The sequence below is a fragment of the Triticum dicoccoides genome, chromosome 7A (genome assembly GCF_002162155.2).
Source record: "Triticum dicoccoides isolate Atlit2015 ecotype Zavitan chromosome 7A, WEW_v2.0, whole genome shotgun sequence".
In the NCBI taxonomy this organism is placed as follows: Eukaryota; Viridiplantae; Streptophyta; class Magnoliopsida; order Poales; family Poaceae; genus Triticum; species Triticum dicoccoides.
Genome location: NC_041392.1, coordinates 612868017 through 612891424, shown reverse-complemented (window position 1 = coordinate 612891424; position 23408 = coordinate 612868017). Strand labels below are relative to the sequence as shown.

The 23408-nt window shown below is 51.1% G+C and overlaps 1 protein-coding gene and 1 pseudogene across 1 annotated transcript; both read left to right on the top strand.

Moving 5' to 3' along the window:
- Positions 1-6200: 6200 nt before the first annotated feature.
- Positions 6201-8759, top strand: LOC119330065 (annotated as a pseudogene).
- Positions 8760-20659: 11900 nt separating this feature from the next.
- Positions 20660-23054, top strand: LOC119328481 (protein NRT1/ PTR FAMILY 8.3-like). The gene is made up of 5 exons (XM_037601460.1): positions 20660-20784; positions 20903-21002; positions 21147-21364; positions 21445-21983; positions 22073-23054. The coding sequence occupies exons 1-5, from the start codon at positions 20731-20733 to the stop codon at positions 22875-22877; spliced, it is 1716 nt and encodes a 571-aa protein (XP_037457357.1). The 5' UTR covers positions 20660-20730; the 3' UTR covers positions 22878-23054.
- Positions 23055-23408: the final 354 nt, after the last annotated feature.

The window sequence follows — 23408 nt, the reverse complement described above, 5'->3', positions numbered from 1 at the left end:
TACCTAGTTCAATCTCGCTACTGGCAAGTCTCTTTACTCTTTCCGTAATACATCACCTCATGACTAACTCCTTAGTCGTTTGCTTGCAAGCTTATGGTGTGTATTACCGAGAGGGCCCAGAGATACCTCTCCGATACTCAGAGTGACAAATCATAATCTTGATCTATGCCAACTCACCAAACACCTTCGGAGATACCCGTAGAGCATCTTTATGATCACCCAGTTGCGTTGTGACCTTTGATAGCACACAAGGTATTCCTCCGGTATCCGGGAGTTGCATAATCTTATAGTCGAAGGAATAATTATTTGACATGAGAAACGCAATAGCAATAAACTAAACGATCATTATGCTAAGCTAACGGGTGGGTCTTGTCCATCACACCATTCTCCTAATGATGTGATCTCGTCATCAAATGACAACACATGTCTATGGTTAGGAAACCTTAACCATCTTTGATCAACGAGCTAGTCTAGTAGAGGCATACTAGGGACACGGTATTTGTTTATGTATTCACACATATATTTAAGTTTGCAATCAAAACAATTCTAGTATGAATAATAAATCTTTATCATGAATAAGAAAATATAAAATAACAACTTTATTATTGCCTCTAGGGCATATTTCCTTCGCATATAACGTGGACGCAAGCTCTTGGATGCGGTAAGCGTTGAGCCAGTGGTCCTCTCAGAAAAGGCCCGTCGCCATCGTCGCCCACTATGGCCACCACCGCCGAATGATAGATTGTGAGTGCCTCGGTTGGTATGGTGATCCTGAACTCCTTTCATGGTCTCAATCTGCCAGTGCGCCGCAACCGTAACCACTGTGCCGTCAAAGCCGCATTAAGCTATTTGGGTGTGCAAACCGATTCCCATGCGACGACACATTTACCGTCCCATGCTTCATGTTTGGCACACCACAAAAAGCACGGCTAATCTATTGTAGTGCCACAATTGTCTTGGAGCGGAGCTCCAACGCTAGCAGAGAATACATTGGGATTGCGCATAGCACCGTCTTCACAAGAATGAGCCTGCCACTCTTTGGCAAGGAGGTTGCTCTCCACGTCGACTGTTTGGTGGCCAGCTACTCAACACGGTATTGAAACTGCGCCGTTATCAATTTCCTTATGCTGAGGCTACTTGTAGTTGAGAGTATCATATACTAGCATCATGCATATGATACTAATGTATGATATTATTTTTATAGTGCATAGTATTATAAAGTAATATCATGAATGACCTTATTTATAGCCATACATGACACAAAGTAGTATAACATTTATTATGTTATGGTATCTACCTATGTTACTCTAATCCTCTCTTTCTCTTCTTTAATTCACTGCCACATCATCATGTTTGTTATTCCCGAGTGCATGATACCGGCTATGATACCCTCACTATGACCAGCCTGAGAGTACGGCCTAAGTATTTGCATGGAAAACTATCAATCGAGCATCACAAGATCTGCATCCAAGAGCGAAACTCCATGTCCGAGATCATCAGAAATAGCACGCCAGCAAAAAAATGTGTGCCACTAGAACTACATTATCTTTATATGAGAATATTTAATTGTAGATGAAGCCCACTTTTGCTTACCCTCTTAGTAAAAAGAGCAGTGCTATATAGACGATGTTTCAAACTGTCGGTGAGGTGGACTATAATGTCGTAATAAGTCAAATCTGTATTTTTTTTATAACACATCGGCATTGTATTTTTTTACGAGTGTTATTTTTTATGTTGAATCTTACAAAATTATGGATGCTGAAACATAATGTATGTGGCAACCCTATTGTCGAAGGTGAGTCAAATTAGAAGTGCGTGTTATGGTATTACTTACTATTAGAACCTAAACGTTCAAACAAAGATTAATATAATTGTTGAAAGTCAAACATAAGTGAACACTTTTTACAAATGGTGATTATATTCTTCTGGAATTTTAATTTTGATTCTTTTGCGAACTCAACTAGTGACCTTTTGATTATCAAATAATGTTGCAACGATTTCTTTATCCCAAAAACAATTAACTTGTATCAACTCACACATCCAACCGAGATCAGCAATAGTGGAAAATCTAGAATGACAAAAAAGGACTCATGCCACTTTTTGTATCACTAGAATTACATTATCTTTGCACAAGAATCCTATATATTGAGTCATCCACACTAGCTTTATTTATCTCAACATGCAAGTATGACACATCATCGTACAATTATGGATGAAATAAGACCCACCACCAACACTAGGTGCATTTGCATTCGGATGAACAATAAATTAAAAAATAGTAAATAAATTTAGAAAATTCAGAATTTTCTTTTATAGATGTTCATGTTAGTGTCGCAATCATGCTTGATAGTTTTCATGCGAAACGGAGTAGCAGTATTGCGTCAATGAAAAAACAAAATTGGGTGTTATGGAGGTGGCGTTCGGTGTTCAACTTGTTGTTTTTTTGCGCATGCAAACGTGCTTAATATTTTCACCTAAAAATTTGCGGGTAGTAGCATTTAGATGTAACTATAGACACTTCTTTTTCATGTTTTGACATTTGAAAAGCATTTTAAAGCCGAATTGGATTTCCGCTTTTTTACTACTTTTATTCAATATTTTTTTAAACTATACATAATCAAATGTAATAAGTCATATATATTTCAATTTTTTGTTCACATGTTATTAATAATCTTATAATGGATGCTGGAGTACCCGCTTTCTAGGGCCATCGAGGGTGAACAAGGCCTCTGCGGCGTCTTGCTTGCCATTGGCGTGCCATGAGGGTCTCTCGTAGGCTCCCCGCGCACTCTGATATGCCTGGACCGTGCGCACCGAGCGTCCCGACTCAGCGGTGCATGACTGGTGGATCACGGGGCGTACTTGGGGCCACCATCATGGGATGGCTTCCTCCGCGGCCATGAGAGCATTCCCGCACGCTGCCTGCACGCGAATGTGCAGCCAGGTCTGCCTCTCGATGTCGTCCGCCCGCGCGGGACGTCCGATCTGCCCGAACATCCCGCACGCAAGCGACCCGTCTCAGCGGTCCATGTCGGCTAGACCGCCCGTGCGCGCGAGCCATCGTGCAGTCGAGTCTGCCTCCTATGGGTGCGAGTACCCTTTGCGCCGTCGGTTGCGCGTGGGGCCCGCGGCTAGCTCCATGGCGATCTCTCGGTCGTCTGATCTACACGGGGGCTCGCAGCGGCACAACTTCCCTCGGGGGTCAATGAAGGATGGGACGTGCGTGCGACCGGGGCCACAGTCATGAGGTATATTTTGTCGCCCCCGCGCGTTGCCTCGGGCGCGATGGCAACACCGGGTCAGCCCGTCAGTGTCCTCGGCCGCCACGGGAGCTAGCTCGCCCGTGTCATGCTGGGGTCTGCCTGACTGTGTCCTTCGGACCCAGCCAGGTTGTGTAGCTGGTGCGAGACTCGTGTTTATGGCTTGCCCAGCTGTGCGTCCATTTGCCGTCCGAGTTGGAGAGGGGGCTGGCCGGCCTCTCGTTGCACGCAACTGTCCGGTTCCCATACCCGGTTGTGCACGGGTGTGTCGGCCACCCGTCGTGCGCGCCGTCTAGCACGTTTGAGAGCATTTGCCTGGGCTCTTTGCCCAACCGGGCACGAGAAGTTTACGTGCCAACAAAAGAGCGAAATGCACGACAACAAAGCGACGAGCAACGGCGCTTACCTTCGCCGATAGCAGCGATGTCAGAAGTAACGGATGAAGACTTGTCGATGGTGAGCAGCGGCGCTTGACCCGGTGGCGATGCGCCACCAACCATGTGGAAACCACCGCCCACGACGCACCCTAGCTAGCTTCAAGATTCGTTCGTGCAAACCTACGGCGATTAGAGCGTTCGCTGACATGTGTCAAATATCGTACGACAGCCGGATAGCATTTTCGAAAAGAAAATGCACGGCGAGTCAAAGCTGTCACAGAAACCATCCTAAGAGTATCTTCGGCCGCGCCCCTAACATGGCCCCAGGGCGACTTTTTTTGAGCCGGCGCTGAAAAAAAAACCCAGTTGTGCCCCAAGAAGCCGAAATCCGCCATCTCAGCCCGTTTTTGGGCCCGACGATTCCAGGCCGAATCCAGCACACTGGGCCACCACTGTTAGGCGAAAATGCATCTTACATGTCCAGATTCCCCAGCCCCTCCCCCCTCCCCCCGCACACACCCTCCCGCCGCCTTGCCGATCCCGGTGGCTGCGCGCCTACCACGCCTGCTAGGTGTTCGGTGATTTGTCTGCTCGACGATGGACTCGAACAACGAGGAGGCACTCACGGCGCTGCTGGAGGAGGAAGCCGATGCCGACGCCCAAGACGAAGAGCATGTCATGGTCGTCGCCGCCCTGGCCAGCCTACTCGCGATCAATGCAAAGCCGCGGCGAGGTGGCTCGGCATCGGGCTAGCTGAAGGCAAAGCAGTGGCATTGGCTGGAAGGCTATTGCTTGCTCTACTCCGACTACTTCACCGACGCTCCACTGCACAGCGACAAAGTATTCCGGCGCCGTTATAGGATGAGCCGAAAGCTCTTCCTCAAGATTGTGAATTCCATCAAGGAGTTCGATAGCTACTTCAAGTGCAAGAAGGATTGCACCGGCACACTTAGATTCACTTCACTTCAGAAGTGCACGGCAGCTATGAGGATGCTTGCATACGGAGCTCCCGGTGATTCACTGAAAGACTATGGGCGCATGACCGAGTCCACGACCATTGAGTGCTTTTACAAGTTCTGCAGGGCAGTGGTGGCAGTGTTTGGACCGCAATACTTGCGATCACCCAATGCTGAAGTCACCACTCGGATCTTAGCATAGAATGCAGCAAGAGGATTTTTTGGGATGCTTGGAAGTATCGACTGCATGCATTGGAAATGGAAAAACTGTCCATTTGCTTGGCAGGGGATGTACAAAGGCGTCAAAGGCGATTGCAGTGCGGTACTTGAGGTAGTGGCCACACACGACCTCTGGATTTGACACTCCTTCTTTGGTATGTCAGAACTCACAATGACATTAACGTACTGCAGTGCTCCCCTGTCTTTGCCAAGCTTGTTGAAGGTCATTCTCCTCCAGTGAACTTCGAGGTCAATGGGCGGCACTACAACAAGGGATACTACCTAGCAGATGTCATCTATCCGATATGGTCCATATTTGTGAAGACTATTTCAAACCCTGCGCCAGGAGTCAAGAATTCCAACTTTGCGAAGGTTCAGGAGGTTTGCAGGAAGGATGTCGAGCGGGCATTTGGTGTGATCCAATCTTGATTTGCCGTTGTCCAATACCCCGCTCAGACCTGGTCAAAAGATCAAATGTGGGAGATCATGACTTGCTCCGTCAACTTGAGAGCGAGCAGGAAGAACCAGTGTTTGACACTAAACCGTATTACATGCAGGGTCATTTTGCCCAAGTTGATCACCACCCACCGGCAACCTGGACTGCCTTCCTCAATATTCGTCAGAAGATCCGAAACGCACTAATGCATCAACAACTGCAGCAGGATCTGGTGGAGCACCTATGGAGGCTCAAGGGCAACACCTAGCTCAACGTGTGATGAAATAAGAGTTTTTATTTGTTGAATATATAATTTGTATTGAACTATTTGATTTCTATTGGTTTTCTGTGATGAACTATGTGATAAAAATAGGTTTTGTTCAATTTGTGCCCAAGCACGCTGAATACGGGCCGAAATTGGTAGGTTTGCGTCGATAATGGACCAATTTATGCCGAAAACAGGCTAAAAAATGGGCCAATTTGCGTCGCTAGTGGGCCGAAATCGACGCCTGAGAACGACCTGAGGCAGCAGCTGAGAATCAGATTGCCCCCATGCCAAAATTATCGTCGGTTCACCCGCAGGGCGGCGCTATTTCAAACCCGTGAAAAACTGAACAGCTGGAAATGCTCTAAACCATCGCGAACCATAAGTGTGAATCATTGGTGTCGTCCCAAAAAGGGAAGAAACCATTTAGCATCCGCAGAGCACGCCCATACTTGCGTGCTAAATCCAGTGGATGTGGCACAGTCACCCGATAATATTCTTCTATCTATCTTTTCATTTGCGATTTGCCGCCTGATTCTTTTGGTTGGCGCCATGGCCGCGGTTGCCCCGTCCACATTTTACATGTCGCTCTCAGTCTCAGCAAAGGGCTCAATCACTGTCGCCTTGGCTAAGGCGGCCTAGCTACCTCGCATCTGCAGCCGCTCCAATTGCCAGGATGCGTCCGTCAGGACGGCTACTCCTACAAGATTACCCTAATCTCCACCCACTGCATTGGACGAGCGAGAGGCGTACGCTCCCAGGCTCCTCTCGCACGCCATGGCCTCCGCCGGCGAGCACACGGTGCCCCTGCTCGCCCGACTTCCAGCCGAGGTCCGTCTCGTCCCCCTCGCCTCTTTCTCCCCCGTGAAAAATCCTTTTCTTTCTGGTTCAATTCAATTGTTTTCTCTCCTTTCCTCTGCATGATTTTAGCACATGGCATGGATGATGTCTCGCTATTAAGTTTGGTGGGGATTACCGTCGCAGGCGGCGGAGGCGTACACCACCGACGGGTCCCTCGACTTCAACGGGAACCCGGCGCTCAAGAATCGCACGGGTGGATGGCGCGCGTGCCGCTCAGTTCTCGGTAATTTATTTCTTCTTCATTCACCTGTTCTCGGTAGTGATAAATTTCTTTGCGTGATGGTTAATTCAGTTTTAATCTTGGAACGATGGTGCCCATGCAGGCACCGAGTTCTGCTACTGCCTGGCCTTCTACGGCATCTCCTACAACCTCGTCACGTACCTCACCGGCGTCCTGGGCCAGAGCAACGTCGCCGCGGCGAGGAACGTGTCCACCTGGCAGGCCACCTGCTTCCTCATGCCCCTCGGCGGCGCCGTCGTGGCCGACTCCTACTGCGGAAGGTACCGCACCATGGTCGTCTCCTGCTTCGTCGGCGTCGCAGTACGTTACTTGATCCTCCTCCCGGCCACTCTGCGCACATTCTGCATCTCGATGTCATGTCCCAATGGAGCAATCAAGAATAGCATACAGAGTAGCACTTCAATTAATTACGATACTCTGCAGTCGACATCATGCCTGGAGCACTTCAATTAATCGAGAAAATTCAGAGCAGACAGCATTATGGAAGATCGTTAGAATTTGGTCTCTCTGTTTTTTGGCCAGGGCATGCTGATGACAGCATTCTCGGCGTACCTCCCGCTGCTCGTCGAGAACGGCGTGTCCATCAGAGGCCTCACCTCGTCCAACATGGTGTCGGTTCAGGAGTTCGTCTTGTTTCTCGGCCTGTACATGATTGCCGTTGGGCTGGGCGGACTCCGACCGTGCCTCATGTCCTTCGGCGCCGACCAGTTCGACGACGGCGACCCATCGGAGCGCCTGACCAAGGGCTCCTTCTTCAACTGGTACGTGTTCAACATGAGCTGCACGTCGCTGATATCCAGCACCGGCATCGTGTGGGTGCAAGATCATTACGGCTGGGCGCTGGGCCTGACCGTCCCGGCGGTCGTCCTGGCCGTCGGGCTTTCTTGCCTGGTCGCGGCGTCACGGACCTACAGGTTTCAACGGACTCGCGGCAGCCCGCTCACCAGAGTGTGCCAGGTCGTGGTTGCTGCCGTGAGAAAGTGCGGCGTCGAGCTGCCGGCCGACAGCTCTCTGCTCTACGACATGCCGGAAGATGACCTCGCCATGAAGGGTGTCGAGAGGATCGAACACACCACTGATCTCCGGTCAGTTACTACAATTCTCCTCGTATCTTCTTGCAGCTTGCTTGGTTCAATTCACCACTTACTCAAGATGGATCTGTTGCTTCCTTGATCAGATTCTTCGATAAGGCCACCATTGTCGTGGCCTCTGACAAGGAGGTGGAGGCAGCAGCCGTGCCGGTGCCGCGCAGCCCGTGGAGGCTCTGCATCGTGACGCAGGTCGAGGAGCTCAAGATTCTCGTGCGGATGCTGCCGCTCTAGGCGACCGTCGTGTTCTTCTATGCCGTGTCGGTGCAGATCTCGTCGACATTCATCGAGCAAGGCAGGGCGATGGACGCTACCGTCGGCTTCGTGCGCGTCCCGCCCGCGTCCATGTCAACCTTCGATATAATCACCATCATCGTCCTGGTCCCTCTCTACGACCGGGTCTTTGTTCCGGCGGCAAGAAGGCTCACGGGGAGAGAGAAGGGCATCTCGGAGCTGCAGAGGGTCGGCGCCGGCCTCGCCATGCCCGTGCTCGCCATGGCGGCCGCGGCGCTTCTCGAGACGGCGCGCCTCCGTGCGGCGAGGGCGGAGCCCCTGGCGCCATGCTCGACGAGCGTGCTGTGGCAGGCGCCGCAGTACGTGCTGGTGGGCGTGGGCGAGGTGCTCACCACCATCGGCCAGCTCGACTTCTTCTACGGCCAGGCGCCGGCCGCGATGAAGACCGTATGCACGGCGCTCGCGCTTCTCGCGGTAGCGGCCGGCGGCTACCTGAGCTCATTCCTACTGACGGCCGTGCAGTGGGCGACGACGACTGGTGGCGCGCCTAGGTGGATCCCCGACGACCTGAACGAGGGTCATCTGGATCGCTTCTTCTGGCTGATGGCCGTACTTGGTTGTCTCAATCTGATAGCGTTCGGGAGCTGCGCCAGGAGTTACAAATCCAGGAAGGGTTGCTGATTTTTAAGTTGCTTCTTGGTGGGCAGAGATATTTTTGCAGCAGTTTGTCTAATTCACAGCCTACTGGCAGTAATGGAGATTCCGGCTACAAAGAAGATGTCTGTGGCCGCTGCTTTCGCTGCCTAGACACCAGACACCATGTCGTCTGCTGCCGCAATCCCGTCCGCTGCCTGCATTGTGTGCGAGAGCGACACACCGCCCGATTCTGTCATAGGAAGCACCTTCCTCGTGTGTCGCTCTCGTCGCTCGACTGCCCACCACCGCCGCCGCCTCCACCGTAACGACACCCTACCCCTCCACCGGTGCACTCCAGGCTAGTCTTCCCGCCGGACCACCCCGTCTCCACGCGTGCCCCAGTCCAGACGCGTATCTGCTTACTGACACCTCCAGCGCCGGTCCCGCCCCCACCACCGCCAGCGGACAAGATGGCTGCGAGCAACCCCGCCTCGCTCCTCGCCCCTGGAGGCCTGCGCCGTGGCCGCCGGGCCATGTGCCTTGCCGCGGAAGAAGCCCGCCTCACGAACTCGGCGCTAGTGTTCATCGTGGCGGGCACCATGTTTTTGTTAGCGGCTTTTGCTGGCCGCTGCGACCCTCCCGGCGGACACGATGAAGACGAAGATGGCGAGCCTTCGGAGGAGCACCCGCAGCCATGGGCACATGGCTATGCCGCCGTCGACTATCTGCGAGTGCAGCAAGCCTCCTCGATGGCTCGTTCTGAGAGGAGACAAGTGCGTGGTGGTGCCGGCTCCGCCCAGCGGCTTCGTTCCATCTCGTCGTCTCTGATGGAGCCGTGCGAGCCACCCGCCGTGCTTGAGACGGTGCCCACTGGTGGCTCTAACGTCGTAACCACGCTGTTAGAGCAACAGTTGGTTCCTCCTGCCCTCCATGCTGCTGACGGCGTCTCCTCTGATCCTGCTGCTTGGCAGGGCCATGGCATGCCTGCTGGCGACGCGGTAGGCGTGCTCTCGGGCACCGAGGGTCAGGCAGCTGATGCTGCTCGGTCGGGTACTGTGTGTGCACAGGAGCTTGCCACTCTTATGATTGGTGGCCTCCCCAACACCCCTGCAATCCTAGAGGAAGAGCTGCACCTTACCCCTGCAGCACCTGCGCTGCATCCCGTCCCCCCTCTGGAGGCCTGCGCTGACCTAGGTGCCTCTGTGCAAGGGGACACACCGTTGGCTGCGCGCGTTCACTGGCCTGCTGGGTTGGACCTGGGCCATGAGGAGATGAGCACCCCTTTGGATCTGTTGGGCCCGGTGATGCAATATACAATGGGCCGAATGACCCCCATGACGCTGAGCACAACCCACGATGCTGAGCCACTGGTAAACATCACTCTGGCCCAAATTGAGGGGAATGATGCTGAGAGACTGGCTGCTCGACCCATGGGACAACCATCATCGCCATCAGATATTGAGCGGCTCCTCTCCCGTGTGACCACTCCCCTGTCGCCGCCGCTGCTAGACACTCCCGGCACCGCGCCGCCACAGAAAAAGCGCGCTAGCTGCTCAGCGGCCACCGGCACTCGCCGCAGCCATAGGCTATTAGGAAGGAAGATTGACATCACCGGTGGAGGAAATCCCTCAATGCGCCTCGCCCGACGCCTTATCATCAGCAAGAGGGGTCTGGCAATCCCCGAGCCTGGAGAGGAGGAAGAGGAGGAGGTGCTCGAGCGCTACAAGCTAACATTCAAGAAGCCCCTAACTGAACAGCAGATCCAGGCGCTCCAGGCACTCGCCAAGACTGGCACCGTCAAGGGCGGCGGCCGTCGAGGTCGACGCACCTAACCAAGGTGTTGTCCCTGTCGTTTGTCGATCTTGTTTCCCCATGAGTAGCTTCTGTATCCTTCTCTGGAACGTACGGGGTCTAAATAACCCGGCACGTCGCGGTGTGGTCCGGGAGATCGTCAATTTGCATCAGCCTGCTGTTATCTGTCTGCAAGAATCAAAATTAGACTTTGTTGATTGCCAAGTTGTTGCTCAATGTTGTGGAGTGAAGTTCACCGAGTTCTGCTACTCACCTGCTGTTGGGACTCGTGGTGGCATAATTGTTGCGTTGAATCCTGATGTGGTAACGATTGTGCCTAGTTCAATCCAAAACTCATTTATAGCAGCTGGTTGTGTTTGGAGGTTGTCTGGACAAAGGTTCAGTTTAGTCACTGTCTATGGGCCTCAAGCTGATTCAGAGAAATTGCAATTCCTGGATGACCTCAGGTTATACTGCCCTAGCAACATTCTGTGTATTTGCACTGGTGACTTCAACCTCATTGCCCTGGCAGCTAAGAAGAATAACCTGAACATTAATCGGAGAACAATGGCTGTGTTTCGTCGGTTCATCAATGAGCTCGAGTTAACAGACATGTATCTTCACGGGCGGAAGTACACTTGGACGAATGAGCAGGAGAGAGCCACTATGGTGAAGCTTGACAGATTACTATTCAATGATGAGTGGAACACGATCTACCCCAACTCCATCCTTCGAGCGTTTTCCTCTAGCCTCTCTGACCACTGCCCTTTGCTGCTAACAACGGATGCATTCTTCAGGCCGCCGCGACACTTTCGGTTTGAGAACTATTGGTCCAAGCTAGAGGGGTTTGACCATGTGATTTCGGAGGCATGGAACAGACCCTACGCATGTACAGACCCGTATCTCATCCTGCACTGGAAGCTCACGCGCACTGCGCGTGCTCTGAAGAAATGGAGTGCTTCTCTCCTTGGTGACCTGAAGATCCGGATGGCGATCTGTAATGAGCTTGTTGGTATGCTTGACACTGCCATGGACTACAGGGATTTAACAGCCGCTAAGCGCAGCTTCAGAGGAATGCTGAAAATGAACTTGTTGGGAATTGCTGCGCTGCAGAGGTCACACTGGAGGCAGAGGTCTAGGATTGATTCGATCAGGGATGGTGATGGCAACACTGCTTTCTTGCGTTCAAAAGCAATGGCACGACAGAGAAAAAAATTAGTGCTTTCTCTCAAGCACAATGGATTATCGGTTTCTGGGCAGCAGGAGAAGATGGAGATTCTCTGGAACCACTTCAATGACCTAATTGGCAAAAAGAAGATGCGCGGCTGTAGACTAAAATATGATGAGCTTGGTATTCTTGCTTCTGACCTATCTGCATTGGACAATGCTTTTTCAGAAGAGGAAGTAAGGGTCGCCTTAATGGAAATTAACCCAAGAAAGGCATCGGGACCGGACGGATTCACTGCGCACTTCTTCCAGGTCTGTTGGGAGGTGATCAAGGCCGATATTATGATGGCAATCAAGGCGTTCGAGAACCTGAATTCAACCCACCTGCAATGTCTCAATGAAGCCACGATGATTCTTATTCCTAAGAGTGAAGATGTTGAAGAGGCCAAGGACTATAGACCAATCAGTCTCATTTCTTTCTTAGCAAAATTAATAATGAAGATTCTTGCTACAAGACTGCAGCCCAAGATGAATGACCTTGTGCTGCCCACTCAAAGTGCATTCCTTAAAGGAAGATCTTTGCACGACAATTTTATTCTCGCACAAGGCATGACACGGCAGCTGTACCTAAAGAAGATCCCTGCCCTCCTATTCAAGCTTGATGTGCAAAAGGCCTTTGACAGTGTTTCCTGGGAGTTCCTGCTTGAAGTCCTCACTGCAAAAGGCTTTGGTCAAAACTGGCGCAACTGGATCTCATTGATCCTTGCATCGGCATCCACAAGGATCCTTGTAAATGGCGACCTGTCAGCAACAATCTACCATCACAAAGGCCTGCGCCAGGGTGACCCGCTATCGTCATTGTTGTTTGTCCTTGTGATTGACATGTTGGACGCCCTAATCCGTACTGCCGTCAGTAACCAGTTGTTCAGCCCCCTCGCTACGAACTTGCCATCCATCAGGGCATCATTCTACGTAGATGATGTTGTCATGTTCATCAAGCCCTCGAGACATGAGATCACTGTAACCAAGGCCATTTTTGACACCTTTGCTGATGCAAGTGGGCTGACGACAAACTTCCAGAAGAGCAGTATATGCGGCATCCGCTGTGAGGAGATAGACATCGCTACACTTGCTGCCACCCTTCAATGTCCGGTTAAAGAATTCCCCTGCACCTACTTGGGGATGCCGCTAGGTGTCACGAAGCTCAAAAGAATCCATTACCAGCCCATTTTTGACAAGCTGCATAAGAAGACCAAGGTGTGGAACAAGCTGCACATGTCGATTTCCGATCGGGTTGCTCTGATCAGACCGGTCCTATATGCTATCCCCACATTCCAGTTGTTGGCGATCGACCCAAATCCGTGGATGGTTAAGAAGATTGACAAGCTCTGTCGTAGGTTCCTCTCGGCCAATAAAGATGAAGCCCCTGGTGGGAAATGTCTGATAAATTGGAAGTAGGTATGCCTGCCTCGTGCCATGGGCGGACTGGGCGTGCTAGCCTGGGACACAAGAGCTTGACCCTGAGATGCAGATGGCTTTGGTTATCTTGGATGGATCGATCCAAGCCATGGATTGGGCTTCCCCTGCCTGTCGACCGGACCGTGCGACAACTTTTCGAGGTGTCGGTGGACTTCTCAATTGGGGATGGCATGATCACACAATTCTGGACTGACCCATGGCTTCGGCGTCAAAGTCTATGCACAACTTACCCCGACCTTTTTGGCCAGTGCACCCTCCGGCGCATAACCATTGTTGCGGCTTTGCATAATGACAAGTGGATGAGACATTTCAAGGCCAACATGACTGCTGACGTGCTCCTCCAGTTCACAAACCTATGGCATGACCTTCAAGCAGTGCACCTCAATCCAGATCAGCAGGACTCAATCTCATGGAGATGGACGGCCAATGGTGTTTACAGCGCAGCCTCTGTGAACAGAATTCTCTTTGCAGCAACCATCAAGCAGGACTTTGCCAAAATGGCCTGGAACTCCGAGGCCCCGCCGAAGTGCCAGTTCTTCGTTTAGCTGGCGATTCAAGGACGTTGCCTTATGGCTGATAACCTTGCCAAGCGTGGCTGGCCACATAACCCAATATGTTTGCTATGCCAACAAACTCCAAAGCCAGAGACGGCGATGCACATATTGGCGAGCTGCCCATTTACGCAAGGGTTGTGGCTTCGAGTGCTTGACTTGTTGATGATGCCGAGCGACATGGCGCCACTGCCCACAGATGATACCCTCCTGGGCTGGATGACACGCACTTCGGGTAGGCTCAGGAAGGACGCCAAAAAAACTTGGAGATCGATCAGTGCGCTCATTTGGTGGTCACTATGGAAGGAACGAAATGCCCGTGTCTTCAGCCAACAAGCCTCTACGATTGATCAGGTTCTTTCCAACATATAGGAGGAAGCAAAGATTTGGATCGATGCTGGGAGACGTCGGGTGATAGCACTGATTGAAAGGCCAAGGGAGCCTGATTGAGGGTTAGTTTTGAAACAACAACAACACCACTATTCTATTCCCCAACCCCAACCTCCGCCAATCTTTGTTTACTCTCTGGTTACCCATTTGTAACCTTTTACTCCTTCTAATCGCAATGAAAGCAGCCAGGCTGCATTTCGTCAAAAAAACATCTAGATGTTTTTAAGGGTGTCACATCTAAGCTCCCACAAATATATAATGCAGCAACAAGAAATAAAAAAACTAGGACAGAAAAAATAGACCACAAACTAGTGAACATGAGCTTAGGCAGACCCATTTTGCAGCCCAGGTGCATGATGCCCAAGATAAAAGCACCCATTTTGCAGCCCAGGTGCATGATGCCCAAGATAAAAGCACGATTCATCAGCAATAGAGAAATGCCTAAAAAAAGATCTGCCGTAGTGAACCATTTCAAGAACAGTTCTACTTTTTAGGCCGTCATAGCTAGCTTTATTAACTTAAATAGAAATTACATTGTCCATGAGTTTTGAGACAAGACAGCCTGGCGGCTCGTCCGTCCAATGACTACAAAGTTTATTACAATAACTGTAATTTGCTAGCACATGCGCCGCTTGGTTTGAACTACGATAACAATGCTTGAATTTGACATTCCCAATCAATGATGAGATCTCCACACATTCAGCAAAAGTTGCAGCAGCTTCATCCCACCATCTTGTCTGGCCATCACAAGATTCAATTACTATCAACGAGTCCGACTCCGCCTCCACCCGCAGGAAACCTAGCGAGTTTGCAAAATTCAGACCATCCCGCATTGCCAATGCTCGGTCATAACCATGTTGGATGTATAAGAAATATAAATACATTGAGCAGCTAGAAAGGATCCATTTGCATCCCTGAACACTGCTGCAGTAGCTCCTACTCCTTCTGCCATATAAAATGCATTTAGTTTTACAAACCTGGACTCCGGCTTCTTGCATCTATATTGCGCTGGTGCCATATTCTTTGCATTCGCTTGCTGGAAATTATTAGCTATAGCAAGAATTGACATTGGCCATTTGCAAGGGGGTGGGGGAGATCCGTTATGAGTGGTCTCACGCCGAATCCACCAAAGATACCATCCTCCGACCCCAATAAGTTGCTTCACATTTAGGTTGGGCTTGAGCGGCACTTGCCTTGGTGGGGCTAAAAGAACGGTTTTACTAAATGGGTGTGGCTAGGTCTGGGGACTTAATCAAGTCTAAATCAGGTAACATAACATCGACTGATCTTGACGTAAAACTAAATTTTTTTTTGCACGGATCTCGATGTAAGATCTCATAAATATAGAATCCACTGAGACTTGGTTGCATGTTTCACCGTTAGACTGAAGTTCCTTTATGGTTCACGCAAGCGCACGTGAAGGCTCTCGAGCATGTTTTTGTTTCTCGTGTGTTAACGGCATGTGCGACGGCCCGTATAGTTTTCTTTGTGGGTTTTGCTAAATTTCAGTCAACTGAGATTTAGCAAAGTCTCAGTCGATGTCTTGGACTGTAGGACATAGAAGTTTGAATATTCGTGTGCATGGGTAGGCTGGCTCGAACACTTCTTAAATATAGAATATATAGGATTTGTTCTATCTTTTTATTTCCCTTGCACAAGCTAGTTTGCATGTAGTAGTTGGGGCCACGCCGCCACGGTGGCTTCTCTTTTTTTTTTGAAAGGAGTTGTCTTTCTTTGCTTCATCTTTCTCTTCTTTTTTATTTTTTCATTTTTCATTTTTTTTGTATGTCTTGACTTTCTGTTTATTTATTTATTATTTTTGTTTGTCCGGTTTCATCTTTGGTTTTATTATTCTTCCTTTTTTATTTCATTTTTCATTTTGTTCTTACTTATTAATTTTGTGTTTTGTGAATGGGCTCCTAGCCCGGTGGTTTTTTTTGAAGTGAGCTCCTAGCCCGGTGGTGGGAATGCAGTGGTGTGCTCTCGTAAGAGCATCTCCAACAGATGTGCCAAACTAGCGCCGCGCCGCAAAATCCCCCTTTTTAGCGCGCGCGCAACCGGAAGAGCTGCTCCAGCGGGCGCGCGAAAACTGCGCGCGCGGCATACGTAGTCCAGCGCGCGGGCCGAAACGCAATCGCCCGCCGCTTATTTGCTGCGCCCGCTCGCACCTCCCACCCCCCCTCCAGCCGCGCCGCCGCCGCCGACCGCGCCACCCGGCGACCGTTCCGGCGCTTCCCCGGCCTATCCCTGCCCCGCGCGCGCTTTCTCCGGCCCCCTCTAGGCCCGCCGCCCCGCGCGCGTGCTGGTTCGCCGACGAACAGCGCCCGCGCGCTCGCTGCCGCTCGGCGCCCGCTAGGTGTTCGACAAAACGCCTAGAAGGTATGTATTGCTCAAAAGCCATGAATTTCGTGCATGTTAATTGTAGTTTTTTATTTATAGTATAGTATTCAACATTGTAGATGAGTTCGTCGCATGATTCTTCCGAAGAAGAATTTTATATGGAAGAGGAGGAGGATCTTGCAATGATCCTAGCTATGCATATTAATAAAAAACCGAAACACGGTGGTTCGGTTATGGGTCGGCAAAAAATTTGGAGGGATAGGATCGATGCCCACAACAGATTGATCAGGCATTCTTTTGCGGAGAATCCCACATACCCCGAGTCGTATTTTCGTCGCCGGTTTAGGATGAGCACCGAGTTGTTCAGGCGCATTGCAGAGAAACTAGCGAGCCATGATCGCTTTTTTCAGCAAAGGAGGATTGCCGCCGGAGAGCTCGGGCATAGCACCTTTTAGAAGGTGACAGCCGCGTTGCGTATGTTGGCATACGGTATACTGGCTGATCTAGTTGATGATCACTTGGCTATGGGTGAGATCCAAGCTATCATGTTATCAAGCGCTTCGCAGTCGGAATTGTGCAAGTGTTTGGCGAGGAGTATTTGAGATCTCCCACCGCTGAAGACATCGCAAGGCTTTTGACGATGAACAAAGCTTGCGGCTTTCCTAGCATGCTTGGCTCAATAGATTGCATGCATTGGAGTTGGAAGAATTGTCCAAAGGCATGGCATGGGCAATTCCACGGCCAAAAAATGGGTTCCACTATAATCCTTGAAGCGGTGGCCGATCAAGAGACTTGGATTTGGCATGCATTCTTTGGAATGCCTGGATCTTTGAATCACATCAATGTTGTCAACCGGTCACCACTGACGAGTAAGATTGCAAATGGGGAGTTGCCACCGGTGCAGTTTGTAGCAAATGGCCGTACATACAACTATGGCTATTATCTAGCGGATGGCATCTATCCAAAGTGGCAAACCTTTGTCAAGGCGTTGAAAAAGCCAGAAGGTAAGAAAGAACTTGATTTCCACAATGCTCAGGCAGCGGCTAGAAAAGATGTGGAGAGAGCTTTTGGGATTTTGCAAGCCCAATTTGCTCTTGTGAGAGGACCGGCTAGATTTTGGAATCAGAAAATGCTTTGGTACATCATGCACGCTTGTGTGATCATGCATAACATGATCATCGAGAATGAGCGTGGCCAAGATGTAGACTACTCTCAGTATGAGTTTTGGGACATCCGGTGCGAGTGCGACGGAGGGCTGAAAGGGTTGCCCGTTTTGTTGCCTCCTATCATGCCATTCGACGTCGCGCAACACATAATGATCTTCAGAAGGATCTCATTAAGGAGTGGTGGGCATGGAATGGACGACAAAAAGCATCATGATTTGTGCGTTTGATATTGTATTGTTGAACTATTTGTTGTGTTTATTGCACTATTTATTGTATTGAACAATAAATTGTTTGTTTGAGTTGTAATAATGAAATTAAACTATTTATTTTGATTTATTTTTGTTTGTGTTTGATCTTTTTGCTTCTGTTTTGGAATGCATATGTTATTTGTGTAAGAGTTGCGCGCGCTGTTGGAGCGGTGTGCGCGCGCTGCATTTTAGGGCGGCTGCTGGAGCCAGCGCTGCGCGCCGCGCCAAACCAGACGATGGACGCGCGGCAAATCAGTTTTTTGCACGCGGCGCGTTCGGCGCCTGTTGAAGATGCTCTAAGGGCGGGTTCAATCTATGTGGCGTCTCTGCACGACTCACTCCGCACCAGCCGCCTGACTCGCCCCGCGGCAGTAGCACCCGAGCGATGCTTGTGCGCTACTGCAGAAGTCCCACCGCAAACCTATTTTGTATGCTCTTCTCTTTCTGTCTCTGTTGTCCAAATGACGGATATTTGATAGATATGGTCGGACGCCGTGACGTGTTTGTGGATATTTAATGATGTCCATTTTGATGAATGGTGTTGGTGTTGCTCTAATACTTTCCGTTGGTGCCTTGGCGGTTGCAGAGCCCACATTCACATATCGTTTTCTGCCCCGCACGAGGCAGCTTGGCTGTTTAATTAGCGTATGTCGTGAACAACAACAGACCCCGTATCCCTAAAAGAACTACTCCTACTACTTACCATTCAAGAAAAGTTTGAGCGAAAAAAAAAGGCCTCCACCAGTTCCGTTGATCCAGAAAAACATTACGGAATCCTGTATAATCACCTCATCCGTACGTTAAGTTTAGGGAAAGATTAGCCCTTCCCATATAATTTGACGGGTAGAAGATGACAAGTTCATGATGAGTGCCGTGCGTCGTCACTCCGGCACGTCGCCTGACGTCATCTTGCATGCCGCCACTTTGCCGCCGCCCCTCCGCTGTCCGCTTTGTCGCGTCGTCCCTCTGTCGTCGCCGCCCCAGCAAGGCCTGGGCCGCCGTCATGCCTCCCATACTGCGCTACCCGTGCCGTCCGCCGCGGTAGGACGGCTGCGATACAGTTGTTAGGTTGATCTCTCTCCCGTTCGGGCCCAACAGGTCGAATGGGCCCTTGCATCGCGCCCTGATCGGGGGCGCTCAACCAAACCATGGTTGGTGGACCCCCGTGACCCGCGCTATATAAACAGAGGTGAGGGCCGGGGCACGAGTTACGAGGTTAATCGCTATCATAAACCCCACCAACACTCCTTATCGATCTAGGGTTAGCGCGGTGCTCACGGGAAGCACATCACCGTCACTATCTCTCTGCCATCACCGGCCGCTACTTCACCATGGCCGGCACCGGCCCGAGTTCATCAACACTAGGAGAAGGTTGGTTTACTGGATCTAATCTAGCCTAGTGTTCCAAGAGTCTATCTTTTTTTTTGGGAAGATCTAAGAGTCTATCAACCGCCACTACCGCCATTTGGCCGCCGCCCCTCCGCTGCCCGCTTTGTTGCGTCGTCCCTCTGTCATCGCCGCCCCAACAAGGCCTGGGGCCACCGTCGTGCCTCCCATACTGTGCCACCCCGTGCCGGTCGCCGCGGTGGGACAGCTGCGATACCACCACTGTCGCCCTCGCATGGCCACCCTGTATCGCTGTCACGTTGCCCGCATGCACGGGCCACCGCCTCGATGCGCTCCTGACGCTTCCACGCCGGTGCACCGCCGCACCACCACCCTCCACCGCACCATGCAGTTCACTGTCACACACACACACACACACACACACACACACACACACGCAAACACACACACTCTCTCTCTCTCGTGCCAATGACATGCGGGTTTTACACCATTAGCTAGGTTTATTTAACAAAAATAGAAATAAAAACAGATTTTATGGAAAGAAGTTTACACAAACTGGGAAAAGTTGATGTCTGCCAACTTCCCACTTTTACGGAATTTTTTTTACAGGAGCTGCTGAAGTTATTTGTCTGGTGCTAAAAGCTAGGCCGCTTAGATATTTTCTAGTTTTGTGATTTTTTTAGAACGTAGACGCTGGGAGCGTCCGGCCTTAAATTAATAAAGCCCACATCGGAACAGGCAGAGTAGCTAACCACGGACATTACAAGTTCGAGACAAAAGCCAGAGCTACGCGAGAAACAGGAAGCTTAAGGTTCAGAGCCTGACTGCGCGAATTGTTACAAGGCCGAAGCCCATGGCCTTGAGTACGCAGACTCGCCAAAACAAAAACAAGTGCCCACCCTCAGGCTGGCACCACCGGCTCCCTAGCCGCAACGTAAACCTGGTGAATACAGACTTGGGCATGCTTCATGAGATCAGCGTCCTTCGGCTTCACCAACGGACTCCATTGCTGCAAGAGGAAAGAGCATTTATAGATAATATTAGCCGGATGCGTCAGGAGCTGTCCTTCAATGGTAAGTTTGTTGCGTGTCAGCCACAGGGACCATAGCATCGCGCCTATGCTGGTCCACAGCACCCTCTTGCCCTGGCCCTGGACCGAGTCCAGGAGCAGTTTTGTGATATTTAATCTTTTCTAGCCTCCTTTGGTTTAGAGGAATTTCATAGGAATTTTAGAGGATAGGATTCTTATAGGATTTTTTCCTTTAGAGCCCTTTGGTTCATAGGAATGGATTCCTATTCATACATAGGATTGGTTCGTATCCTCCACATTTCATAGGAAAATAAAAAAGAGTCTAGACTCAGTGGAAAAATTTCTTTGGTGTCAACCAAATGACATCTTGTTTTCTATTTCTATTTATAGGATTTGAGATACATGTCATCTCATTTCCTACAAGATTCCTATTCCTATGATAATCCTATTCTATGAACCAAAAGAGGCCTAAGAGTCTAGACAAACGCTTCCCCTTGTCCCATTGGAGATGCTCTTGCTGTTTTAATTATAGTCTGCGGAAATTTTCTCTATGCCAACAACATGGGGCCAGCTTAGAGGACGAGGCTGCCTGCACGGCCCAATTGCAGCATCTTACAAACGACAGGTGTACGCTCCCAAGCTCCCGCCATGGCCTCCACCGGCGAGCACACGGTGGCCCTGCTTGCCGGCCTTCCCGCCGAGGTCTGGTCCCCCTAGCCTTGCCTCCTTCATTTTCTTTCTCCCTTTCGCCTGTGTATTATTTCAACCCCTGAGATGGATGATGTCTCGCTGTTAACTTTGGTGGGGATCGCCGTTGCAGGCGGCGGAGGCGTACACCACCGACGGGTCCCTTGATTTCGACGGGAACCCGGCGCTCAAGAATCGCACGGGTGGATGGCGCGCGTGCCGCTCAATTCTCGGTAATCTATTTCTTCTTTATTCACCTGTTCTTGGTACTAGTAATAAAATTCTTTGTGTGATGATGATTAGTTCAGTTTTAATCTTGGATCGATGGTGTCTCTGCGTGATGGTTAATTTAGTTTGATCGATGGTGTGCCACGCAGGCACCGAGTTCTGCTACTGCCTGGCCTTCCACGGCATCTCCTTCAACCTCGTCACGTACCTCACCGGCGTCCTGGGCCAGAGCAACGTCGCGGCGGCGAGGAACGTGTCCACCTGGCAGGCCACCTGCTTCCTCATGCCTCTCGGCGGCGCCGTCGTCGCAGACTCCTACTGCGGAAGGTACCGCACCATGGTCGTCTCCTGCTTCATCGGCGTCGCAGTAAGTTTTTGCCTGATCCTGACTTGAATTGAATTCTGCAAGATTATTAGACTTTGACAGCTCTCTGTTTTCGCTTGCAGGGGATGCTGATGACAGCTCTCTCAGCGTACCTGCCGCTGCTCGTCAAGAACATCGTGTCGTCCAACATTGTGCCGTCTCAGGAATTCGTCTTGTTTCTCGGCCTCTACATGATCGCCATTGGCTTGGGCGGCCTCCGGCCGTGCCTCATGTCCTTCGGCGCCGACCAGTTCGACGACGGCGATCCGTCGGAGCGCGCCACCAAGGGCTCCTTCTTCAACTGGTACATATTCAACATGAACTGCGCGTCGCTCATATCCAGCACGGCCATCGTGTGGGTGCAGGATCACTGCGGCTGGGCACTGGGCCTCACCATCCCAGCGGTCGTCCTGGCCGCCGGCCTGTCTTGCCTGGTTGCGGCGTTGCGGACGTATAGATTTCAGCGTACCCGCGGCAGCCCGCTCATCCGAGTGTGCCAGGTCGTCGTCGCTGCCGTGAGAAAGTGCGGCATCGAGCTTCCGGCCGATAGCTCTCTGCTCTACGGCATGCTGGAGGACGGCCTCGCCGGAGTTCCGAGGATCGATCACACCACCGATCTCCGGTCAGTTACTACAATCCTCTGAGTTTACCTCGCGTCGCGTGCTTGGTTACCACTAGACTGAATGACTGATATGCTGCTTGCTTGATCAGATTCTTCGACAAGGCCGCCATTCTCGTGGCTTCGGACAAGGAGGTGGAGGCGGCAGCCGCGCCAGCGCGGACCAGCCCGTGGAGACTCTGCGTCGTCACGCAGGTCGAGGAGTTCAAGATTCTCGTGAGGATGCTGCCGCTCTGGGCGTCCGCCGTGTTCTTCTATGCCGTGTCGGCGCAGGTCACGTCGACATTCGTCGAGCAAGGCATGGCGATGGACGCCACCGTCGGCTCCGTGCGCGTCCCGCCGGCATCCATGTCCACCTTCGATATACTCACCATCATCCTCCTGGTCCCGCTCTACGACCGGGCTTTCGTTCCGGCTGCCAGGAGGCTCACCGGGAGGGAGAAAGGCATCTCGGAGCTGCAGAGGATCGGTGCCGGACTCGCCATGCCCGTGCTCGCGATGGCCTCTGCAGCGCTTCTAGAGACGGCGCGCCTCCGTGCTGCGCCAAACTCGACGAGCGTGCTATGGCAGGCGCCGCAGTACGCGCTGATGGGCGTGGGCGAGGTGCTCACCACCATCGGGCAGCTCGACTTCTTCTACGGCCAAGCGCCGGCCGCGATGAAGACCGTGTGCACGGCGCTCGGGCTCCTTGCAATAGCGGCCGGCGGCTACCTTAGCTCGTTCCTACTGACGACCGTGCAATGGGCGACGGCGACTGGCGGCGCGCCGGGGTGGATCCCCGACGACCTGAACGAGGGTCACCTGGATCGCTTCTTCTGGATGATGGCCGGACTTGGTTGCCTCAATCTGATAGCGTTCGGGAGCTGCGCCAGGAAGTACAAATCCAGGAAGGGTTGATAATTTTGCTTCACCGTGGGCAGAGATTTTTTGCAGCCCACGGTGCATGATGCCAAGAGGTCAAGACAAATGCACGATTCATCAGCGAAAGAGAAATGCCTGAAGAAAGATCAAGAATAGTGAACCATTTCAAAAAAACGAAATTTCTAATTTCCGAACGTTCGGATTTTAGTTTTAGATCCAAACGACCTTAGGACCGTTCGATGAGCATTTGGCAGCCCCAATTCAGCTCGATAATTATTGATGCGTGGCCCCAACACAGTCATACTTTTTCACTTAATTTTAGAAGCACAACTAAGTTTTTGCCTTTTCGAAAAGCATAGTTTTGCTTCTCGCAATAGCATAGGCAGTGTTTTCCCTTTTTAGGAAGTACAATTTCGCTTTTAGGAAGTACATTTTTTTAAAGTCGCGGATCACAAATATATTTTTTGAAACGTTCGCGAACATTTTTTTAAAGTCGTGAACAAATAGTTTTCAAATTTATCGTTCACGAACATTTTCTTAAAGTCGTGGATCATGAATATATTTTTT